Below are 22,020 nucleotides of genomic sequence, written 5' to 3'. Positions count from 1 at the left end.
AAATTTGTTCCTCCTTTCCATGTGCTCAGGGAGAGCAGGGTGTGACAGTAAGGAGGGTTGGGAAGGGACTGCAGAGGGAAGAAGTTGGGGGAGCAGAGGGCAAAGGGGCTACCTGACTCCCCAGATTTATTTTCCCTGCTGTAGCATAGGGAGGCTGACAAATTCAAGACAAACCTACAAAAACAGACTCTATACCTGGAAAATTATATAAAATTTATAAATTTTCTATATATAGAATCCAGTTATTGGGGGGATTATTTTAGAATCAGGGTCATCTTAAATTTGAGTACATATGGTACTTTTTTGCTCATATTAGAAAAAAATATGATTTCCCCCCCAAAATACCTTATTTACCCAAATACAAGACAATTTTGAATTTAAGATGACCTCCCCCACAGTAATGAGATTTTATAAATAGAAAATTATAAATTTGTTATAGGCAGACAAGGTTCCTTGGGTGAATTTGATATCTTTTATTAGACCAACCCAAATGGTTGGAGAATAGTTATTAAGCAAGCTTTCGGGTTCAAAAACTCTTCGTCAGGATTTGTTATAGCTTTCCATGTATAGAATCTAGTTACTGGTGGTTCATCTTACATTTGATCCCAGCCACAGTGGAGAAGCAGGCAGAACCTTGATGGCTTGGGTAAAGAGACTGGGATAAGGAGTACTTAATTTGAATGAGGGGTAATTATAGAGGACTTTGGGACAGTGAAAGTGAGTGGCATTATTACTGGGGTTTGGGTAGGGCAGAGACAGGGTAGATGAGGAATGGAGAAAATTTCAACTGGCAAGGTGAGTTTGAAGGGGGAGACTAAGATTGGCTGGGTAAGGAGACTGGGACTAAGCAGAGAAGTCAGAGGAATGAAGGCTAAGACTGGGTAGATGATGGGAATGAGGCTAAAATGAAGAATCAGGAATCTTCAAGAAACAGGACTTGCAGAGACAGGCTGGAGGGGAAGAGGAAGAATTGGGCTTAGAGGGAATGGACAGAACTGTGCATATCTTAAAGAAAACTGCTCATCAGAATCAGTAAGGGAACGCAATATCCCTGTGCTCCTCCCATTCTTCTGTGGTCTATGAAACCCTCTGGCAAGGTATCTTGTCCTCTTCTGGCACTAGTCCATGCAGGAACTAACCATTATAAGTTTCTCTAGTAACTGAAGTGGCATCGGTCTTGGCAGTCAGTTTTAGTGTCAAAATCCTGCTGATGATTCATCTGATGTCCATGTAATGCTACATAATAGAATTTCAAGGCATTTTCAGATTGTTGTTTTTTTTAAAACTAGATAATTATACATGAAAAAGACCCTACCATATTTACTCCAACCCAAGATGAGGTTTTTTCCTTCATCCAGCATTAGGAAAAAGGCACCTTGTCCTGAATTTGAGTACCAGTGGTTTAGCTCCAGCCCTGACCTGGGCCTTGTGTGGGGGTCAGTCTACCTGCTTCTTCACTGTGGTTGAGGACAAATGTAAGATGACTTATCAGTAATTAAATTCTATACATGGAAAACTAAAACAAATTTATAATTTTCTATTTATAGAATCTAATTATGTGGGGGGTCATCTTAAATTCAAAGTAGTCTTGGATTCAGGTAAATATGGTATGTGGAAAGAACCTTAGTGAAGTTGTGAAGTCAAACACTCCAAAATTAGGAAATGCCAGAATTACCATATTTACTCAAATCCAAAACGAGGTCTTCCCCCACTCATTTAACATGGGGGAAAAGCCCCTCATCTTGCATGTGAGTATGAGACAGTGGGGGCAGGGGAGCAGGCAGCTGCTGTAGCTCCAACTCTGGCTCTAGAGCTACAGCTACTTCCTGCCCCCTGCTGCCTTTTCCCTGTCCCCCCGCTTCCCTTCCCCCTACCACTTACCCTTGCTCTGCTCTGGCCCTGCTCCAGCCTGGGGCACAGAGCATGGCCCCAGCCCATCCTGGTAGCAGTGGTGGCAGCTCCAGCTGAGCCCCAGAATCAGGGCTAGAGCTCCCACACCACCACCACTGCTACCAGGCTGTACTCTGTGCTCCAGGCTAGAATGGAGCCAGAATGGAACAAGACTAAAATGCTGGGGGGAAGGAGGAGCAGGGGGTCCCGGGGCTGTGAGGTTGTAGAGGCAGAGGGGGGCAGGTACAAGGGAGCAAGTGGTGGGGGAGACAGACATCAAAGCAAAGTGTTGGGGGGCAAGGGGCAAGCTGCTTGACCTCCCACTGCCTGCCCCCCATTGCCCTCCTGTCACAGGGTACTAAGGTGCCTGCTCCACTCAGAGTAGAGATTGCCCGGGGAGGGAACACAAAGAGCCAGATAAGAGCCCAGGTGCAGGGTGCCATGCCAACTGGCTAATGAGGGAATTGGCCGCACCTGCACCTGGTTAGCTGGCTGGACCAGGCAGGGCCCTGGGCCCATATAAACCCTAGGGCTGGGACCTAGCAGTTCAGTTCCCTACTAGTAGCTGAAAGGGAAGGAGCTTTCAGGAAGGAAGGAAAGGCCTAGAGATGCTACAGCCATTGGATATGCTACCCTTAGGGCTAATGGGGCACCAGGAGCCCATAAGGTACCCTCACCTACAGGCACCCAGTATTAGAGAAGGAGTGTTACTCTTTTAAAGAGGCAGAGTATGCCTTGCACTTTGTGTTATGTTATAGCCTGGAGGCTTATGTTTGTTTGCTGTCTGATAACACCAGTGGTTTGGGTGAGGCTACTTGGGGAGGGAGGAGGCCCCATTGGGGGCCCACTACAGTGTGGAGACCCTGGTGCCAGAGAGGGTGTGGCATTTTGGGGGGCACAGACCCAGGTGCCAGTGAGGCGCAGAGACAGAGCTGCGGAGAGCCCGGAGAGGACAAGGGAGCCAAATCACAGCAAGGCCTAGACCAGACAACCTCAATGCCATCAGCAAGGCATGGAGCCTGGTAAAGGGATGGTTGGAGCCACACATATAGCCCATAAGGCTGAGAGACTCGGGAACCGTCCATCATAATGTGGTACACCAAGGGGTCGATGAACCACAGGGTTCAGTAAGATCTAGCCGGATCGTGTCTAAACCCAAAGATCAAGGGCAGCTTCCCTATATCAATTATAATGACAAGATGTGGCAGGTGAGATAGAGGGTGCCTGTAGGGCAAGACTGGCACAGTTAAGGAGCCTAGGGGTAACACAGCCACCCCTAGGGAACCCACCCTGCTACATCTCCCAATGCTTGCTTCCCCACTGCCTATCACCTGCCCTGCCCCCGCACTGCCTGCTCATATACCTCCTCCTCACTTACTGCCTCCCCCACTGCCTGCCTTCCTTACTGCTGCTTTCCCTGTTGCACCAGTAGGGGGGATCAATTTAAAATGACCTTCTAGTAATTAGATTCTATACATAGAACAGCATAAAAAACTTTAAATCTTCCATGTATAGAATCTAAGTATTGAAGGGTTGTCTTAAATTCAGGGTCATCTTGGATTCAGGTAAATAAGATTGTCTACAAAAGCTTAATTCATCCACCTCATATATTATGAGAGAGACTTTAATTACCTGATCACTTACTATTTTTTCCTCAGGACCCCTGCCTCATTCATAGATGTAGTTTACTTACGACCAGTACTGTGGCTACAGGCCCCTATGTATTGCATGCTATGCAAACCCTGCTCTGGATATGGAATTTGAATCTCTCTTACCATTACAGTAGTTGAGTACTCCATAAACTTGACTTATTTACACAGTACTGCTTTGAGATGATGGAATGGTATTGTCTCCATTTTTCAGAGAAGGAACTGAGACCCAGTGATATTAAAATTTAATATTATTTAGTACTTTGGGTGCCCAAAGAAGGACAACTATGGGTCTAATTTTTCGGGGTACTTAGCAATAGGCAGCACGTCATGTGTTTACACATCTCCCATTTTCTTCAGCTGAAACAGAGTGCCCAGCACTTCTGCATATTAAAATCTAGCATTTCATGTCTAACACCGAAAAAATGAGGAACACAAATTAGTGATCATCTGTGAAGAGTTTCTGTTGTTTTGTTTTTTTTAACATGATTTGCCTGCTATAGGACTTCTGTTGCCAAAGTAGGAACAGAATCCACTTCTCCTCCTTGACTGTGAGGCCAAACCTGCAGTCCTACCTCATTCATTGCATCTCTCCCAACTTTTGAAACAACTGAAGCCAGAGTTCTCCAGATAACAGCCTCCTCCTTCACTACCCAACCCTTATTCATTCCTTTAGCAAGTCCACCGAAGTCCTGGAAGAAAACATTATATAATTAAAAACTGTACTTTAAGGCACCAAAAATACTGTAATAGACCCTGGCAAAGGTCTTTCAAAAATCATGGGCCTCCGGAGAAATCCCAGAGGACTAGAAGAGGGCCAATGCTGTGCTCATCTTCAAGAAGGGTAAGTGTGAAGACTTGGGAAAATTACAAGCTAATTAGCTTATCCTATTCCAGGGAAAATCAAATAATCAAATAATAATCAAATAATCAAAGAGGCTATATGTGACAAACTTGCAGAAGGCATGCTACTGAATGACAGCCAGCATAGCTTTGTCATGGGCAGGTCTTGTCTGACCAATCTCATTTCTTTCTATGATCAGGTGACTCATCACCTGGATGAGAGAAAAGCAGTTGACAGCATATACCTTGACTTCCAGAAAGCCTTTGACTTGGTAGCCTACGAGGTACTGATCAGAAAACTGGAAGATATTGGGCTTAACTGCGGGACTGTCAAGTAGGTACAAAACTGGTTGTGGGGTAGGACACAGAGAATCCAAATGAATGGATCGGTGTCATCCTGGTGAGATGTGGGCAGTGGCATACTGCAGGGGTCGGTACTTGGCCCAGTGCCATTCAACATTTTCATCAACGACCTGGTTGAGGGGGTGAAAAGCCCATTGGCCAAGTTCCCGGACAACACCAAGATATGGGGTTATGTGGACACACCCGCAGATAGGCTGCAGATACAAGCAGACCTAGACAGGCTGGCATGTCAAGCAGAATGGAACCAGATGAGTTTCAACATAGAGAACTGCAAAGTGCTGCATCTGGGAAGGAAGAACCCCCAGCACAGCTACAGGCTGGGCACTGGTAACCTGACCAGCACTACAAATGAAAGGGATCTGGGGGTAACAATAGACCCCAGCATGAATATGAGCTGGCAGTGCGATGCAGTAGCCACTAAGGCCTATAAAATTCTGGCATACATCAATTGATGCATCTCCAGTAAAACCAAAGAAGTGATTCTCCCACTTTACTCAACGTTGGTGTGGCTGCAGCTGGAGTACTGCATCCAGTTCTTGGCGCTGCACTTCAGCAAGGACGTGCTAAGGCTTGAGAGGGTCCAGAGAAGGCCCACCCGCATGATCAGGGACTTGCATGGCAAGCCATACAAGAAGAGGCTGAGGGATCTCGGACTCTTCAGCCTAAAGAAAAGAAGGCTGAGAGGGGACCTGATTGCAGCTTACTTCTGTATCAGAGGCATACATCAGGGGCTCGGTGAACAACTGTTCACCAGGGCGCCCTGGGGAAAAACTAGAAACAATGGCCACAAACTCCTGGAAGATAGTTTCAGGCTGAACATTAGGAAAAATTTCTTCACAACTAGGGTGTCTAGACTATGGAACAAGTTCCCCCAGAGGTGGTACAATCATCTACCCTAGAGGTCTTCAAAAGAAGACTGGACAGCCACCTGGCTGAGGTTGTCTGACCCCAGATGTCTTTCCTGCTCATGCAGGGGGCTGGACCCGATGATCCTTTAGGGTCCCTTCCAGGCCTATGATTCTATGATTCTACATGCATACAAAGGAGCTGGAAGTTGCACATGAGAACTTAATTATCATTTCCTAACTTTCTGAGCGCTTGACTTTGTAACTGTAATGATGCTTTTTTCAACATGGGTTTTTCCATGTAATTTTCATAAAATCCCTAAAAGAATACACTAAGAAAAAATGGAGACTTTCTGTTAGTGTCATCACTCAGCATAAATTCACTGATATATGTAAGGGAGTAGAAAACTGTACGAACAACATGCATTTTTTCTCTTATGTTCACTTTTCTGCAACAAATAAACATTATCAGACTGGAGAAAAGATAATGGTCTTCAACGTTTAAAAAAAAAGTATTACTGAAAAATACTAATTTCAAGACAATGTAGCAATTTCTGGAACAAAGATTAACTTTAAATACTGTTTCGGTGAGCTAGGCAGCTCATTGAAGAGAAGCAGATTGCTGTGCCATTTTGTACTGGAAAAGATTCAAGGTCAGACCTGTCCATACTATGGGATAAAGTAAAGCTCCAAGAAGTTGAGGTTTGGACTATATATCACATTAAGACTGATTTTGAAAAGTTATTGACCTGTTCACAGGGAAGAAGTGACTGACACAACAAGAAACCAACCAAACATTGCTGCCACTGGGCAGGATGACAAGTAAGAGCCTATGCTATGGTGAATAACCAGTCTCTCTCCTCCTCCTTTCCTCATACTGGTAATTCTTTCTGAGCAATCAGCTACAATTGCTGTTATTCCCCATCACAATTTTTTCCTATGCGAAGAATTAACCACAAGATTCTGGGGTTTAGATTTACACTAGGTTTACATTCAGATAATGCCTTCATTATCTCAAAGGATGTTAAATGGCTTTACAAATATGTATGCAGCACTAAATTATCCAACTTCTGGGGTGGAGACAGCCAGGTACACAAGGATCCCTTTAATTGGATGCACAAACCCTTATCATACTCCCCCAAGATTGCTAAGCATGAGATCATGCTGAAATAAATTGTATGTTGAAACACTTTCATTTCTGTAAGATAAAAATAACTCAATTGGTGTTGGCTTTTGGAACTTAGGGGGCAATTTTATTTTGTCCAGCAGTTTGAACACAAAATACTAATGAACAGATACTTTATAGAGACATCTTACTGCCTGTAACAGAAAAAATGGGGAGCATTCTCTCTCCTCTTCCATTGTCCCACTTAGTAACTCCCAAAGTATGTCATCAGTGGTGAGTCATCATTTCACTGCACACCTTATTTACTGATCTGACTGTGCGTTTTGGAACCAGAAAAAAGGACAATTCCTTGGAAATGGGGAGAACAGCTCACCAGTAGCAATTTTGAGTTTTACATGTGTTGCTTCTCTGCCACAGCAGCCACTATAAACGCTACTACTCCTTTTGCCTGTCTCCTTTGTGTGTCTCCTATTACTACTATCATTTCGGATGCTACCAGCATCACCCTTGGATCTGTAATGCAATGACCAAAAAAACCAAACAAACCAAAAACCAGAATGAGGAGAGAATGACGGTTCAAAAGGAGCCCCTGAACTGGAATGGATCGTCTATATTGAAACCACACCTAAAACAATGCAGACAGTAAGAGGTAATTCTACTCTGAATTGCAGATATGTAGAGGCACTTTAGACAGCAGCAGAGAAAAAGGAAACAAATGCTGATCCTGCCAAGGTCAAACACAATTGCTAGCCAAACTGCAGCCAAAAAACAAAAATGCTGAACAATTCATCTTTCCTTTTGCTGCCACTGGTGTGAAACTTGCTACCATGTCTAACAACAACTGATACTGTAACTGTGTCTGGGCAAGCAACAAAGGCATCACTGTCTGGCAACATTTGTGGCTCATGGAAAAGATGAGGCCACAGCTGTGTGCACACATGGTAACACAAATATAAGCAATGAAAAAGACTAATGATACCTAGCTACAGCCTGAATACTGAGTCATTTTCATGGTTCAAAACATAATAATTGAACAAGATTGGAGACAGCGCAGTAACCTAGTTGCCCTGTCCCTAATCTAGTGATCTCATTCTCTAGTTCTTATTCTTTAGCTGCAACTGACAATCCATTCTTTACTTGAACTTTATATTTGCCATTGTACTGTACCTTTTCTATAAAACAAAATCCACCTATTCTATAAATCAAAATCAATCTCAGACAAATCAGAAATTTCACAGAGACCTTACAGATTTCAGTGGAGTTTAAAAGGTTTAAAAGGGTCAGAGTCTCAAAAGTATTTAGGTACCCAACTCCATTGAAATCAATGGGATTTAGGTGCCAAGCAGAAGATGTGTGCCTAAATATACCTTTAAGGATCTGGGCCTTACAGAATATCTCTAAAAGAACCATATAACAATTCTGAAAATAGGAAAATACAAGTATAGGGATTACCAAACTGAATCAGATCCACGGTCCATCCAGTCCAGTATCCCCACCAGTTAGAAACTGCCTTATGCCCCAAGGCAAGGCATCACTCAGTTAATCAATTCCAAAATCCTTGGTTTTTAATCCTTACCATCATAATGTGGCATATTGTGGTTATCAGTTTACAATGTTTTTATGAATCGTGCTATGCTTTCAGCCTCAATGTTATCTTGTGGCAATGATTTCCAGGAGCCAACTGTGTGCCATGTGACAAAACATTTTCTGTTTCAGTTTTGAATTTGCCAGCTTTCAGTTTCACTGAATGTCTCCTTGCTCTTGAGCTATGAGAAAAGAAATGAACAGAAGTTCCTGATCTACCTCCTAAATACCACTCATTGTTTGCCGCATCTTTATAATTTCCCTCTGATTCATTTATTTTCTAAAGCAAATATTTCCAATCATTGTAATCTCTCTTCATGTGAAATTTTCCATGCCTCTAATGATTCGCACTATCCATGTATGAACCCCTATTCCTGTTATACACTATTTGAGACAGGGCAAACAGAACTGAACATAGCAGTCGTGATGCCGGGTGTACCAATGATTCATATAATGGATTTATAATGCTTACAGTAAAATTCTCTCTCTCCCTATGGATCCTAACATTGTGCTTGCTTTATTGACTGCTACTAGATATTAAACAGAGATTTTTCACTGGGTTGTGTTTTTATGCTATCTAGATCTTTTCCCTGAGTTGTTGCAGCTTATTTGTGAATCACTGATGTATAGATGTACTTCAAATTATTAATTCCTAAATGAATAATCTTACAGGTGTCAACATTCGGTTTCATTTGCCATCATGTAGTATATTTACAAAGTTTGGAGAGGTCACTCTAGGTTTCTCATCATTTTCTTTAGCCTTATTTAATCTAATAAACTGTAAAATTTTGCCAACATTTGTTCTCTGCTCTTTCAGCAAATCATTTATAAATACATTCAACAAGAAAAAGCCTAGTTCTGTGCCACTCCACTGTTAACCTTTTCCTATAATAAAAAATTACTGGCCATTCCTACTTTTTGTTTATTGCCTCTTAGATAAGTCCAGATCCAAAATACTACTTTGGCTTTCCTTCCTCCATGAAGGCTTAGATTCCTGAGAATCTAGATCTAAGCACTACATCAAGGGTTTTCAGAAAGTCCAACTAAATTTATATCAGCTGGTTCTTCTTTAGCCACTATTTCATGACAACATCAAAGACTTAACAAATCAGTTAAACAAGAATTTTAATGGAGAAGATGTCCTCAAAAAACTAATTCTTTTGTTAAATCTGGAGTTTCTAGTCCAAGGCATTTTTAATTTATAATATTTCAAAAAGGCCTCAGAGGACTTCATAAATATGGTGCCACTTGTTTTCAAAAGCTCTTCTCCAGCTGTCTTTTTTCAGTTAAAATCAAATTTTCCAAAGCAACAAAAACACCCTCTGAGACAGGGGTGGGCAAAATATGGCCCATGGGCTGCATCCAGCCCACCAGGCCATTCTATCCAGCCCACAGAGCACCTAAGAATTTTAGAAAATGAATATTTATCTGTCCATGACTCCTGTCAAAGATGAAAGGAGACAGGGGCAGTAGGACCCAGGGGAAGCCACAGCAGGCTCCTGTAACAGCAAGACCCATTTGGCCCTGACCCCCCCAGCCAGAACCCCCTGCCTAGCAGGGGATTCTGGCCTGGGACCATGGGGCTGTTCATGCCTGTGCCAGCATGGGAAATTCAGGTAAGAGTAGGGGGTGGGGAGGCAGGGGAGGACTGCAACGATAGCTCCAGTCCTCAGGGGTGGGCTGGCTTCTGCTGAGTCCCACAGTCCAGCCATGCAGCCGGGACCCACGTGGTGCAGAGCAGCCAGCAGGTAGGCAGGAAAGTGGGGAAAGAGGTGATGGGAATCAGGGGGAGTGGAAGTGAGCAGAGCGTGGGGCCTGTGCCAGTGCCCCAGGGCCAGTGGTGTTGGGGCCCAGAGCAGAGTGGCAGGAGCTGGCAGGGGTCCATGGAGCTGGGCTGGGCTGCTAGCAGGGAGAGAGGGGAGCTCGCTGATAACTTGGTGGCTTTAGGCTGGCTGTGGTGTGCCTTGGCCTCCTGCTCCTCCTTGCTGCATGAGGCAGAGCATCCCTTGCAGCGTCCCTCGGGTCCGCCGGCATGGTTGTGGCAGTTGCGGTGGAAGAGGCAGGCTTGACCACCGCCACCTTCTCCTTGTCACCACATTTGCAGCAGTGCTCATGGTGCCACTTGTAGGAGCAGCCGCTGCCATCGCTGTGCTCCCGCCACACCTGGCTGCCATACTCTGCCTCCCCACATGGCTGCTGCTGCCGGCCCCACACCCACTCCTGCAGCTGCTGTCACTGCTGTTCCTAGCCACCAAGGGTGCTTCAGCCTGATGTGGGGACAGCGCCAAGAGCAAGTGGCCACAGTGCTCAGGCTCAGAGTAGGCGTGTGGCAGCAGCAGTGGCAATGGTGGGAGCAGCTTGGCTTCACTGGCCAGTGGCAGCAGCCTGCCACCGCAGCAGCAAGGTGGAGCGGCCCTTGTGGTGCACCTTGGGGCCGCCAGTGTGGTTGTGGCAGCCACAGCAGAAGTGGACGAGGAGGTGGACTTGGCCACTGCCACCACCTTCTCCTTGTCGCTGTGCTCATGGTGCCACTTTCAGGAGCAGCCATGCTCCATCTCCCCATGCAGCAGCTACTGTGGTGGTGGGTGGCTGCTGCCAAGCAGCTGCCACCATGGCCCTGATGCGAGCCTGAGCACCAATTGCCCCATGGCTGCTTATGCCCAGTGCTGTCCCTGCAGCAGGCCAAGGTGCCTGTGGCAGCCAGGAACAGCAGTGACAATGGCTGCAGGAGTGGCAGCTGCAGTAGTAAGTGTGAGGATGGCAGGGACAGCCACGTGGGGAGGCGAAGCACGGCAGCTGGGCATGGCAGGAGTACCATGGCGGCAGTGGCTGCTGCCACAAGTGTGCCAACAAGGAGAAGGTGGTGGCGGCTGAGCCCACCTCATCCTCCTTCTCTGCCGCCAAGCCCCGTGGCTGCCACAACCATGCCAGTGGCCCCAGGGGGTGGGGGGGCCCCACAAGGGCTGCTCCACCTCACACGGGAGGCCAAGGTGCACTGCAACCAGCCCTAAGCCGCTAAAACATCAGCCACCTCCCTTCTCTCCCTGAAGGCAGCCAAGCGCAGCTCCATGGACCCCTGCTAGCCCATGCCCCATGCTCTAACTGCCCTGCTATGGGCCTCATTGGTGCTGGCCCCGGGACACTGCTCACTTCCACTTCCCCTGCTTCCCACTGCCACTTTCCCTCCTTTCCTGCCCACCCACTGGCTGCTCTGTACCACGTGGCTCCCATACCCACACACACATCCACACAAACCCTCATGCCCACCCACCCACAGCTCCTCACAAACCCCACACCCACCCACTTATACCCCCCTGACACCGCTGCACATCCCACACAGTATACGAGTAAGACTGAATTTTGAGCTTTTATGCAATCACTTCTACATATACAACACAAACACACACAAATCAGGACAAAAATATATATTTCAAATTAAATTAAAATATATTATTGTGGGTGTTTGATGTTTAGTATATAATTTGGTTTTTTTTCCCTAAGAGGGAAAACCCTCTTCCCCAAAGGAATACTTCCAGGGGCAAAAGGAGGGACTTAAGATGGCAAAGGTCAGAGGTTAGGGGCAGGACTTTCCAGTTCGGAGATGGTGACCAAGAGACGGGGCACCTGTCAAGGGGCAGGGCTACCCATGTAGGCCTCAACAGCTTGCCAAGAGTGTCTCTCTGCACGAAATAATTGCTCACCTCTGCTCTGAGAGGTTATCATCACATATAATAAATCTTAAATAGTAAAACCATGCTTCTTCCCCAAAAGTGGGTTTAGTGTCTCCTATTATTTGAGGGAACACTGGAACTGGTCTTTATTTTGAATCTCCTGTGCAGAAGACTTGCTCATGTCTTACCACAGCTAGAAGAAGACAAGCTTTATAGGGAAACCCTTATGTGAACCAGGTTGGGAGGGGAAATCCTGGACCTGGCCTGGGTGGTTTCCATCAAGTATATAAAAAGAGTCCTGACTTTGCCAGCTGGAACATTAATTCAAAATTAAAAGAATTCCCAGTGGTTGTCACTTACTTACCTGCCATAGAGTATAAGGGGGAAGCCACAAGAATTAATTTCATCAGCCACTAATCAGGTAACCACTTCAGCACAAGAGTATCATCACTGAATCCAAACCCAAAAACTCATGACTTATAGCGTTTAACGACTTTATAAATCTGCTGGATTTTAAGTCTTACTACGAAGGGAAAGAAGAGTATTTTTACAGAGTAAGTCTGCTGTTTTTCAGGCTTACTGAATTTTCCAAGTTACAGTCCTGTTAAAGCACTGATTTTAAATGTAAGTTGGTTGCAATCTTAATAATAGAATAGCTACCACTACTCTAAAATAAACTCTTGGGGAACACAGCTCAACCTGTGACAGATTTTTCCTGTTGGAAAACAATGGATGACTTTCCTTACTTTCAGAAAGATACAGATAGATCTGATCTATCTATCTACACATACACACACATGCACACATTATAGTCCTCATTTTAAGGTATTATACATATTTTAATTAGAGGAAACAGTACATTTTAGTAAAAAACAGACTGAATACAAAACTGAACACATCCTACCTGTAGAGGTCAGAAATCAATCCCTCTTTCCAGCGAGAACAAAGATTGTTAAGAACACGCTCATGCTGTCCAAACAAACATATATAGTTGGAGACAGGGAAGGGCTTCTTTGAAAAGCAGGTAATGGTTTCTACCATGCCGTATTGGTTGATGTGTATCCTGAAGTAATTCCCACGTATTGCTTCTCCAGTTATAATTTCCATCCCCTGGAACAAAATATACTATAAATATGAAGAAAGCTGCATAGGAGAGAACTTTCTACTTGGAAGACATAGCCATGGTTGGAACATTTTTGGACAGAGTGCCAGAAACACCTGCAACCTCAACTTGTAAGGTGTTAGTGTGCCAGGGCCGGACGGTCGGGAAAGCCATGAGGGGCCTGATCCTTGTTGTGGCAGCACAACACCCAGGCCTTCCCCACCATCTGCCACAAGCTGTGCATGCCAAGCAAAATGCCTTTAAGTGCCACACTCTGGCACCTGTGCCAGGGGTTGCATACCCCTGACGTATAGCATCAGTTAAAGGCCTCTGAAAGATATTTTTGTCAAGCTACAAAGTTTGTAGCATAACAAAAAAACAAAGTGCTCTGAGCAGCCCCACATTCTAAACTCCCTAATTGAAGCATGACAAAGGCATGCTCATCAGACAGGGGGCAACAGAAAGCTTCCCTGCCCCTAGGGGAGCATCTCAGTGAGCTAGACAGGCTCAAGAGGCTTCTAAGCCCTTCACATTCCAGGAGCATCTGCAGCCTGAGATCTGAGAAAACTGATGCTAGGCTCTCTGGGATCCTGGGTTGCTGGCAAGCTTCTTAAAACAAGACAAGGAGGAACCAAGTATTTTGGTATTGTCTAGAAATGCGATGTTTAATTGTATTACCATAAGTTGCTCTGAAGAGACTGGATTGTCAATGGACACAGAATAGAGTCTTATACACTTGATAAGGGAAAGCTAGATAGTTAATAAAGTTTCATCTGTCTATGATTTAATTAAGAACAAGGCCTCAAATCTTATACATGTGAATGAAACTTAGTTGGGAATTACTGCTAGACTAGTTTTGACAACTTTAAAACCCAATGGGCATTCAGTACAGAATAAGCCTAAGGGAAATTGGTGGGTTGCTGTAATGTTTGCAAAATGTATCAGCTGAGGCTGTGGAAATAACAAAGCCTGCTGTAACTTAGCAACACATTTAAAAAAACTGGAACACTTAAAAACTACCTGTGAAACATCTGGCCACCTTACTGAAACATGAGGCTTAAAAAGCAATATTATTTTTTGCCTGTTCATTCAACATCCAAACTGATTATTTTATTAGTAGTTAGCATTGTAGTAATGATTTACAGAGCCATCAAAGATGGGATCCCATTCTGTCAGGATCTCTACAAGCATAGTAAGAGACAGTCCTGATACTGAAGAGCATCCACATGTATAAAACAGACTAGATGTGGAAGACAAAACAGGGGGAAACAGAAAGGTGAAGGTTACATGTAAGAGGTCAGGGGCAGAGCGGGAACAGAAACAGGTTCTGAGTGAGTCCAAGTCTAGTGCTGAATTCACCCAGCCAGCCTGCTCTTGACATTTTAAAGGGCTGATCCGCAAGCTCATTTCTCAGAAAAAAAATCAAGCAAATTAAAATATACAAAATAAGAATCTTCTGCCAAAGGAAGAGAGAGAAATCAGTATGTTCATGTACTCTTTACAAACCAGATCCTCAACTGGTGTGAATTAGGGAAGTCCACTGACCTGAAAAGAAATACACCAGTGAATACAAGTTGAGGCTTTGGGTCTGTAAATCTAGGAAGTGCTTTAGTACCATAATGAGGGGGACAGAATAAAAATGTAGTATATCAGAATCCTCTACTAGGTAAAATTGTGTGAAGAGACTATAATTGCTCTTATAGATTGTAAAAACAAAAATATAATTGTTAAATAGTTCATGAATTCAATATATCTCTTTTCGAAGCTGATCCACTAATAAAGTCCGTGGGGGCAAAATGGATGGGAGACAATACAGGGGGAAGCTTCTGCCTAGGAGGGACAAAGGCCCAGGCTACAATCCAGGGCTCCCTCCCTTTACAGGGAGCATACACATCACTATGCCTTCCTCCTGGTCTGACCTATCTTCCACATACCTCCCTCTCATCCCTCCCAGGGGCCAGCTTCAAAAGGAACATGGGAGAAGGCCTTGGATAATGGCTGACCTGTGGTGTAGTGGTTATGGTGCTGTGCTGAGAAGTAGAAGAGATCCAAATTCAAACCCCACTCTGTGCAAGTAGGGGTTAGAATCCAGGACCTTGGGTTTCCCAAGTGAGTACCTCAGTTATTTGGGGGAAAAGAGGGGAGGTGGTCTCACTCTCTCAACTTGCTGCCAGTCTGCACAACTACAGCTGTCCATTTACATAAAGCAATGTGTCCAGCAACAGAATTTAGGTGTTCAAGTGCCTAAAATGCCTTGTAGATAAGAAAAAATGGCCACTTAAGTAGTCAGAGAAGAAGAGAATGTTATCCACAGTGCATCAATGTGTAGTTTCATGATATCCTGAATAAGAAAACAATAAGGATACTTACATAATTCAGTTGTGTAATTTGCACATCCAAACGTGTAGGGGTTCCTGGTTTGGAAATATACAAGTAATTATAACCTCCTGGAAGAACACCTCCTAGTATAAATAAAAAAATTAAGATTTATTCAGTCATATGCTGCTTACTAAACAACTCCTTAGAGAATGGATAAAAATCTTGTTAATTTTTGCTGCACTTCCATATATCCATATTTTTATATTTTTGTGCATTTCAGTACAAATAGTGCCAATTCTAATCATAGTTATAATGATGTTAAACTGGAATAAATCACTTGATTTCAGTGGAATTAATCTGTATTTATAATAATGCAGCTGAGAACACAATCTGGTCCACTTTTCCATTATTTTCTAGTATTCCTTTTGGTAATTACTAAGAAGAGGATGACAGCTAAAAACACCATAGGGATGGTAAATGTTTAGAAATACATTTTCAATATCTTCTTGAAGAGCATGCACAATTCTTGGACCAGCAGAACAATGTATCTGAGCATGCATTGTGTGCACTTCAATTATCCTATCTGCACATACTAGTGTACTTTATGGGCCCAATACCCTGTACACATTGGGTGACATCATCACTATGCACAAGTTTAACACAAGGGCTGCACACATCTTAATGCAGACTTGTCTTCTGGTACTGACCCTTTGTGCAGGGTTGAATTTCACATACCTATTTTGGATGGTTCATCGATTGTCAGAAGCTTTTGAAAAGCTGGCCCCAAAAATGTCAAGTACCCAATTTTGTTCAGATGAGCTTTATTTTGGATATCACACAAAACCAGGTGAAGTTTTTCTTTTTTGGTAACTATTAGTTGCTAACTACATCAGTGCTAATCATTACATCATTGATATGAAATTCTCAGAAAATCCAATCAAGAAAAGGTGTAGACTATAAGGTTGAGAAATGTGAAGCTTTTGAGTGCCGTAGGCTAAAAAAGCAGCATGTTATTAAAGCAAAGTATAAAAGGTCTTGTTGAACTACATGTCACACAACCTTTATCATCAAGAAGTGCTTCTCCAGAGAGAGGTAAAGAACGAAGAAGCAAACCAGATGAATAAAGGTCAAGCTTCATGCTTGTGACAAAGTGTGAGGATAAGGAGTCTTTCCACACATGTCTAATTATTAATGGGATTACATTAAACATGCTGTAAGAACCCATCAGCTCACACATACAGCATAAAATCTAGTACAGATAAGCAATTTGTCAAGCAGCATTTACTTACTCAGAAAACAATCATTCATACAATTCCTGCCATGCTATTTTATACTACAGTAGAAGATACAGCAGAAGAAAGCATAGAAATGTTGACAAATAGTGTTTTGACCTACCTTGAATTTTACATCCCTTGTACATTGGGATGAGTCTATCCATATCATCTGGTGGCTCAGAAACTGGCTCCAGAGTTGGATCAAAGAGATTCAATATAGATGCAGCAAGCTGGAAGCCAATCTCTTTTGAACTGAAATTGCTGTGTGTCCATTCATTTGTATAATATATATTTGAGAACTTGGTTAAAGGACCAGCGGCTCTGATAGTAATGTCATTAGTATGGAAATTGGTATCAATCACAAGTCTTCCATCATAAACAAGACATGCCTCATTAATTGCCTTGAAGGTTTCATAATCCACTCCCTTGTGGGAAAAGTTAAGGAATGCCTAAAAAGATGTAATAAGTATAGGTTATAAACATTGCTCATTGTCTATTATGAGTCCTCTGGCACATTTTGAACTGTGATTTATTTTGTACACGCTATTTGTACATACTGGGCATGTCTATGCATGAATTTATACATACCTAAACTTAACGTGTCTTAGCATAATGCACGTTAAGGCTGTCGGGGCCGAGGGGCTGTGGCCAGCAGCCCGGGCACGTGGGCCGGGGAAAGGGTCGGCACGGCGAACTAGAATTAGGCACTGACACGTAGAGGTTGATTAAAGATTGTTTTACTTACACCGTAGGTGGTCACGGTGCAGGCAGAAAAACTTTCTTGAGTTGCAGTTACAAAAAAAAACACACACGTGGAGTTTGCTAGGCTCCACTGAAGACACACGAGCGGAGTTTGCTAGGCTCTGCTAAACGAACACGAACAGAGCTCTGGATACCACTCATGGAGTTTGCTAGGCTCCGTGGAACGACCAAAATGAGAGTCCGAAAGGTGATTCTCCACGAGCGCGCAGGGTAGGGTACATCGAGGGATCGTGTGGCGACGGGGAGAAGCTAGAGGTTGATCAGGCCCCTGTATCCTCCTCTAAGGCACACGTGGAGTTTGTTAGGCTCCACAGCACGCTTAGAGTTCTTCACGAGATGGATGTGAAGTCCTCCAACTTGGGCAGAAACTGCTCAAGCCTCTTATACGGCTAGCAAGCCAATCGCTAGCTGCCACGTGGGAATAATTTAGAAACAGCCAATAATGGGGTACGAATTTACATATGTGTGGCGGGAACTCTTTTGCACCGGGGATTTCTCTATGCAACTGAGAATTGCACCGTTCAAAGAAAGCTCCATGTGGCAGAAAATAATTCTGCAGTGCCGAAGCACACAACAAAATTATACCCTTTGGGTCATGACAAAGACGATTTAGACGCATGTCTACATGTGGATGCTGTGAGGCACCTTAATGTGGCTGGAGGGGCAGCCTGCCCTGGTCAGCACCCTGGACAGTTCCCAGAAGCCCATGGCAGCGTAGCCAGGCAGTGCAGCCCAGCAACGGCCAAGGGGGTGGGAGCCTCCAGTCTCCCCAGATGTGGTTGGCCTGGCCCTGGCCCCACCCCCAGCCCTAACCCCTTCCCTTTGTTCTTGCCTCCCCAGTGTCAGATGAGAGCGGGCTAGAGCCAAGCCCATGGGGCCCCATGCTGCTACCAGGTTCTGCCAAGAAGATGTGGTGGGTGGTGTTCTGCAAAGTGTAGACGCTGGAGCTGGAGCAGTGGTTCTGGCAGCAGCAGTTCCTGTCTGTGTGCGCCAAGTTGGCAGACGGGACAGGAGGCATGAGGGTACCTGTATAAAGCACAAGGGGCAGGCTGGGTGGGGGCTCAGCCAAGGGCTGGATCAGGTGGGCCAAGGAGAGAGCTGAGTCCCCACCCTCGTGCCTCCTGCCCCTTCTGCTGACTTATTGCATACCGACAGGGACCACTGCTGCCAGAACTGCCACTCCAGCTCCAGCATCTGCGCCTTGCAGAACAGAACCTGGTGTGTTTTCTTCTTGGCGGCGCCCAGCAGCAGTGTGAGGCCCCATCACTTCATCTCTGTCTAGCTCTGTCACATAGTGTTAAAGCACCTTATGGCATCTACACATGGGTTAAAGTGCCTTAACTAATCATGCCTAAATTTGATACTTGCAGGTATTGAATTTAGGCATGATTAGCCTAAAATTGCCATTTTCAGGCGCATTAAGGGCACACATATGTAGATCCATGCCCTTAATGTGTCTCGAAAATGGCTAATGCACCTTAAATCACCATGTGTAGATGTGCCCACTGTTAAGTTATAATAACCAATATTGAGAATTATTAAAACAGACCTAGAGCCAGGTTTATTTCACTATGAATATTATGAATTCTATTCGTTTTGGTTAACTAGATATCATTCATTTAAATAATAATTATCTAATATTTAGTATCTTAAATATCCTGAAAGGATGTACATATTATTCCTATGACATTATAAGGATATGACATAAAATGCAAGTTCCTTTTTTCAAATGTATAAACCAAACTGAAAAACGTAGTACTGAGAGACAGTAACGCAATGTTGTGGCTTAGAAAAAATACTGCATTTTCCAAGTATTTTTGTACCGCTGTGGTTAAATATTTACAAGAAATCTATGCTACCATAGTTGCAAGATTCATTTTTATATATTACAAATCTAATAATTTTCTATTTTTCAATGAACCAACATTTGGAATGACTTCAAACACTTATTAGTATAGGAAGACAATTAAATGATAAGATAAACTGGTCAAGTAAAAGATTTTTCCACAGAAATAGAATGACACCATCTTTCTATTAAGTTTCCTTTATTGTATGCCATGTGCTCTTTCTTTTACAAGGTTTGCTTCTCTTTCTAAACTTAATATCTTTGCAGGACAAGAACAAAGGAACATGCAATGAAATTAAAAAGTAGCTAATTCAAAATTGATAAAAGGAAACATTTTTTATTCAAAGTCTAATTAGACTGTGGAACTCATGCCAATGGAAGTTGCTGAAGCCAAGAACTCAGCAAGAGTCATAAAGGGATTGGTTATGTATATGAAGAACCAGAATGATGATGAAAATTATAAAGGGATATTAACCATCAAGCTTCTGGGCTGAAAACCAAATGCTCTTATAAAACAGGCTGAGATGTGATAGGAAAGGTTACCTCACACCTGTCCACATCTGTTTTCAGCAAACTGTGTCTCTGGGGCCATGGTGAGTCTCTGGATTAGAGGAATCTCAGGTCTGAACCAGGTTGGCAATTCCTATGTTCTTATAATGGAAGTTTTTAGTATGCAAGTGTTTGGCAGTAAGTATTTAGGAAAACCATAGGCATTATTTTCATACTGCAATAAGGATGCAGCAGTTCAATATACGTTTGGGTTTGGGAGGTTGTGAATTTTAATCAATAAGACATTAATTTATGAATAAGTTATTGATTGCTCCTCCAGGCACGTTTATTTTGTCAAAGACAACAAACAGTAGGGAGACACATCATCCCAGTCCACTGAACCTCAAAATAATGTAACGTAGCCACCTTCAGAGCAGCATGGGAGATATACCAAAGCTCTTTGTTTCATGTACTTATTTGTACACACTGGCCCTGTGATGGTATAGAATATGTACCCTCTGCACTGATGGTATAACATATACCCTCTGCACTGAATATTCACCCTTGTGAGAGACAACAATGCTGATACCAGGGTGTTTTGAGCAAACTGTGTCTACAGGGCTACTTGCTGCTCTTTCCCACAGCAAATTTCGAGGATCTAAAAAGATGAACAGCCTCAAACTCCCTTCAGTTCCTTTTTGGTGGGAAAGTCAATAGGGAAAGGAACCTTTCACAGGTAAAAAAAAATCTTGGAGAATAAGATACTAGACAATTAACCTTCTTTAATTGGACAAATAGAAGATTAAAAATGGGGAGATGAAACAAGTGTACTTATTAAAAAGCGGAGGAGGATAATTTACTGCAGTTCAGCTGAAACTGCTGCAACTGTTTCGTATGTCTTCTCTATCCTGTGGTAAATGGAAGTTAAACCACAATAATTTACAATTGGCCTTGTGGCCTTTTCTCAGGTGTATGTTATTGGGTATGTTCTGACCACTAACAAAGAAGAGATCTCAAGAGCTTTGAGAAACAAGACTCCAACACCAAATCTATAGAGGTACAGACACTAGAGGAAATACCACCCTGAGAAGCTCAGGTAACCTCAACAGTATTCATCATTTTGACACCTAGGGTACTGCAAGGTCAGTAATGACGACTCTTACCTTAAACATATGAGTGATGGGAGCCCAAGAAGGGTGGCTGTGCCTTAAGGAAATGATCCTTCGGGCACAAAGGGAGACAATCCCGATGTGAGGAAAAAGAGGGAAAGGGGCCAGGAGGCTTCCTTGGCTGACCAGAGAAATCCAGGGCAGCCTACGGGCCAAAAGGGGAGCACATAAAAAGTGGAAACAGAGAGAGATCACCAAAGAGGAGTATACCTCCTCTGCTCGCACTTGTAGGGAGGCAGTTAGATGGGCCAAAGCTACCATGGAGCTGAGGATGGCAACCCAAGTAAAGGATAACAAGAAATTGTTTTTTAGATATATAGGGAGTAAAAGGAAGGCCCAGGGAGGAATAGGACCCCTGCTATATGGGCAGAAGCAATTGGTGACAGACAGGGGGGACAAGGCTGAACTCCTCAATGAGTTCTTTGCCTCAGTGTTCCTAAGTGAGGGGCAAGACAAGTCTCTCACTGGGGTTGTAGAGAGGCAGCAGCAAGGCGCCAGACTACCATGCGTAGACCCTGAGATGGTGCAGAGTCACTTGGAGGAACTGGGTGCCTTTAAGTTGGCAGGCCTGGATAAGCTCCATCCGAGGGTACTGAAGGCACTGGCTGACGTCATTGCACAGCGACTGATGGAAATATTTGAACACTCATGGCACACGGGCCAGGTCCCGGAGGACTGGAAAAGGGCCAATGTGGTCCCCATTTTCAAGAAGGGGAGGAAGGAGGACCCGGGCAACTATAGGCCAGTCAGTCTCACCTCCATCCTTGGCAAAGTCTTTGAAAAAATTATCAAGGCTCACATCTGCGAGAGCCTGGCAGGACAAATTATGCTGAGGGGAAACCAGCACGGATTCGTGGCAGGCAGATCGTGCCTGACCAATCTACTTTCTTTTTATGACCAGGTTATGAAATGCCTGGACACAGGAGGAGGGGTGGATGTCGTATACTTAGACTTCAGGAAGGCCTTCGATACGGTATCCCACCCCATACTGGTGAACAAGTTAAGAGGCTGTGACTTGGATGACTACACAGTACAGTGGGTGGCAAATTGGCTAGAGGGTCGCACCCAGAGAGTCATGGTGGATGGGT

At 44.0% G+C, this 22,020-nt stretch overlaps 1 protein-coding gene across 1 annotated transcript in view; it reads right to left on the bottom strand.

Annotated features, from left to right (window-relative positions):
* CFAP61 (cilia and flagella associated protein 61) overlaps nucleotides 1-22,020 on the bottom strand; it is a 227,572-nt gene that overhangs the window by 34,636 nt on the left and 170,916 nt on the right. The window contains exons 23-25 of the mRNA XM_006015419.2: nucleotides 16,788-17,115; nucleotides 15,444-15,535; nucleotides 12,876-13,081 (exon numbers count right to left, since the gene is read on the bottom strand). Of these exons, the coding sequence (XP_006015481.2) occupies nucleotides 12,876-13,081; nucleotides 15,444-15,535; nucleotides 16,788-17,115 (626 nt within the window). The remainder of the gene's footprint in view (nucleotides 1-12,875; nucleotides 13,082-15,443; nucleotides 15,536-16,787; nucleotides 17,116-22,020) is intronic.

The sequence above is a fragment of the Alligator sinensis genome, unplaced genomic scaffold (assembly GCF_000455745.1).
Source record: "Alligator sinensis unplaced genomic scaffold, ASM45574v1 scaffold140_1, whole genome shotgun sequence".
Lineage (NCBI taxonomy): Eukaryota > Metazoa > Chordata > Crocodylia > Alligatoridae > Alligator > Alligator sinensis.
The sequence above is the reverse complement of the archived record's forward strand: the minus strand, read 5'-3'. Positions and strand labels throughout refer to the sequence as shown.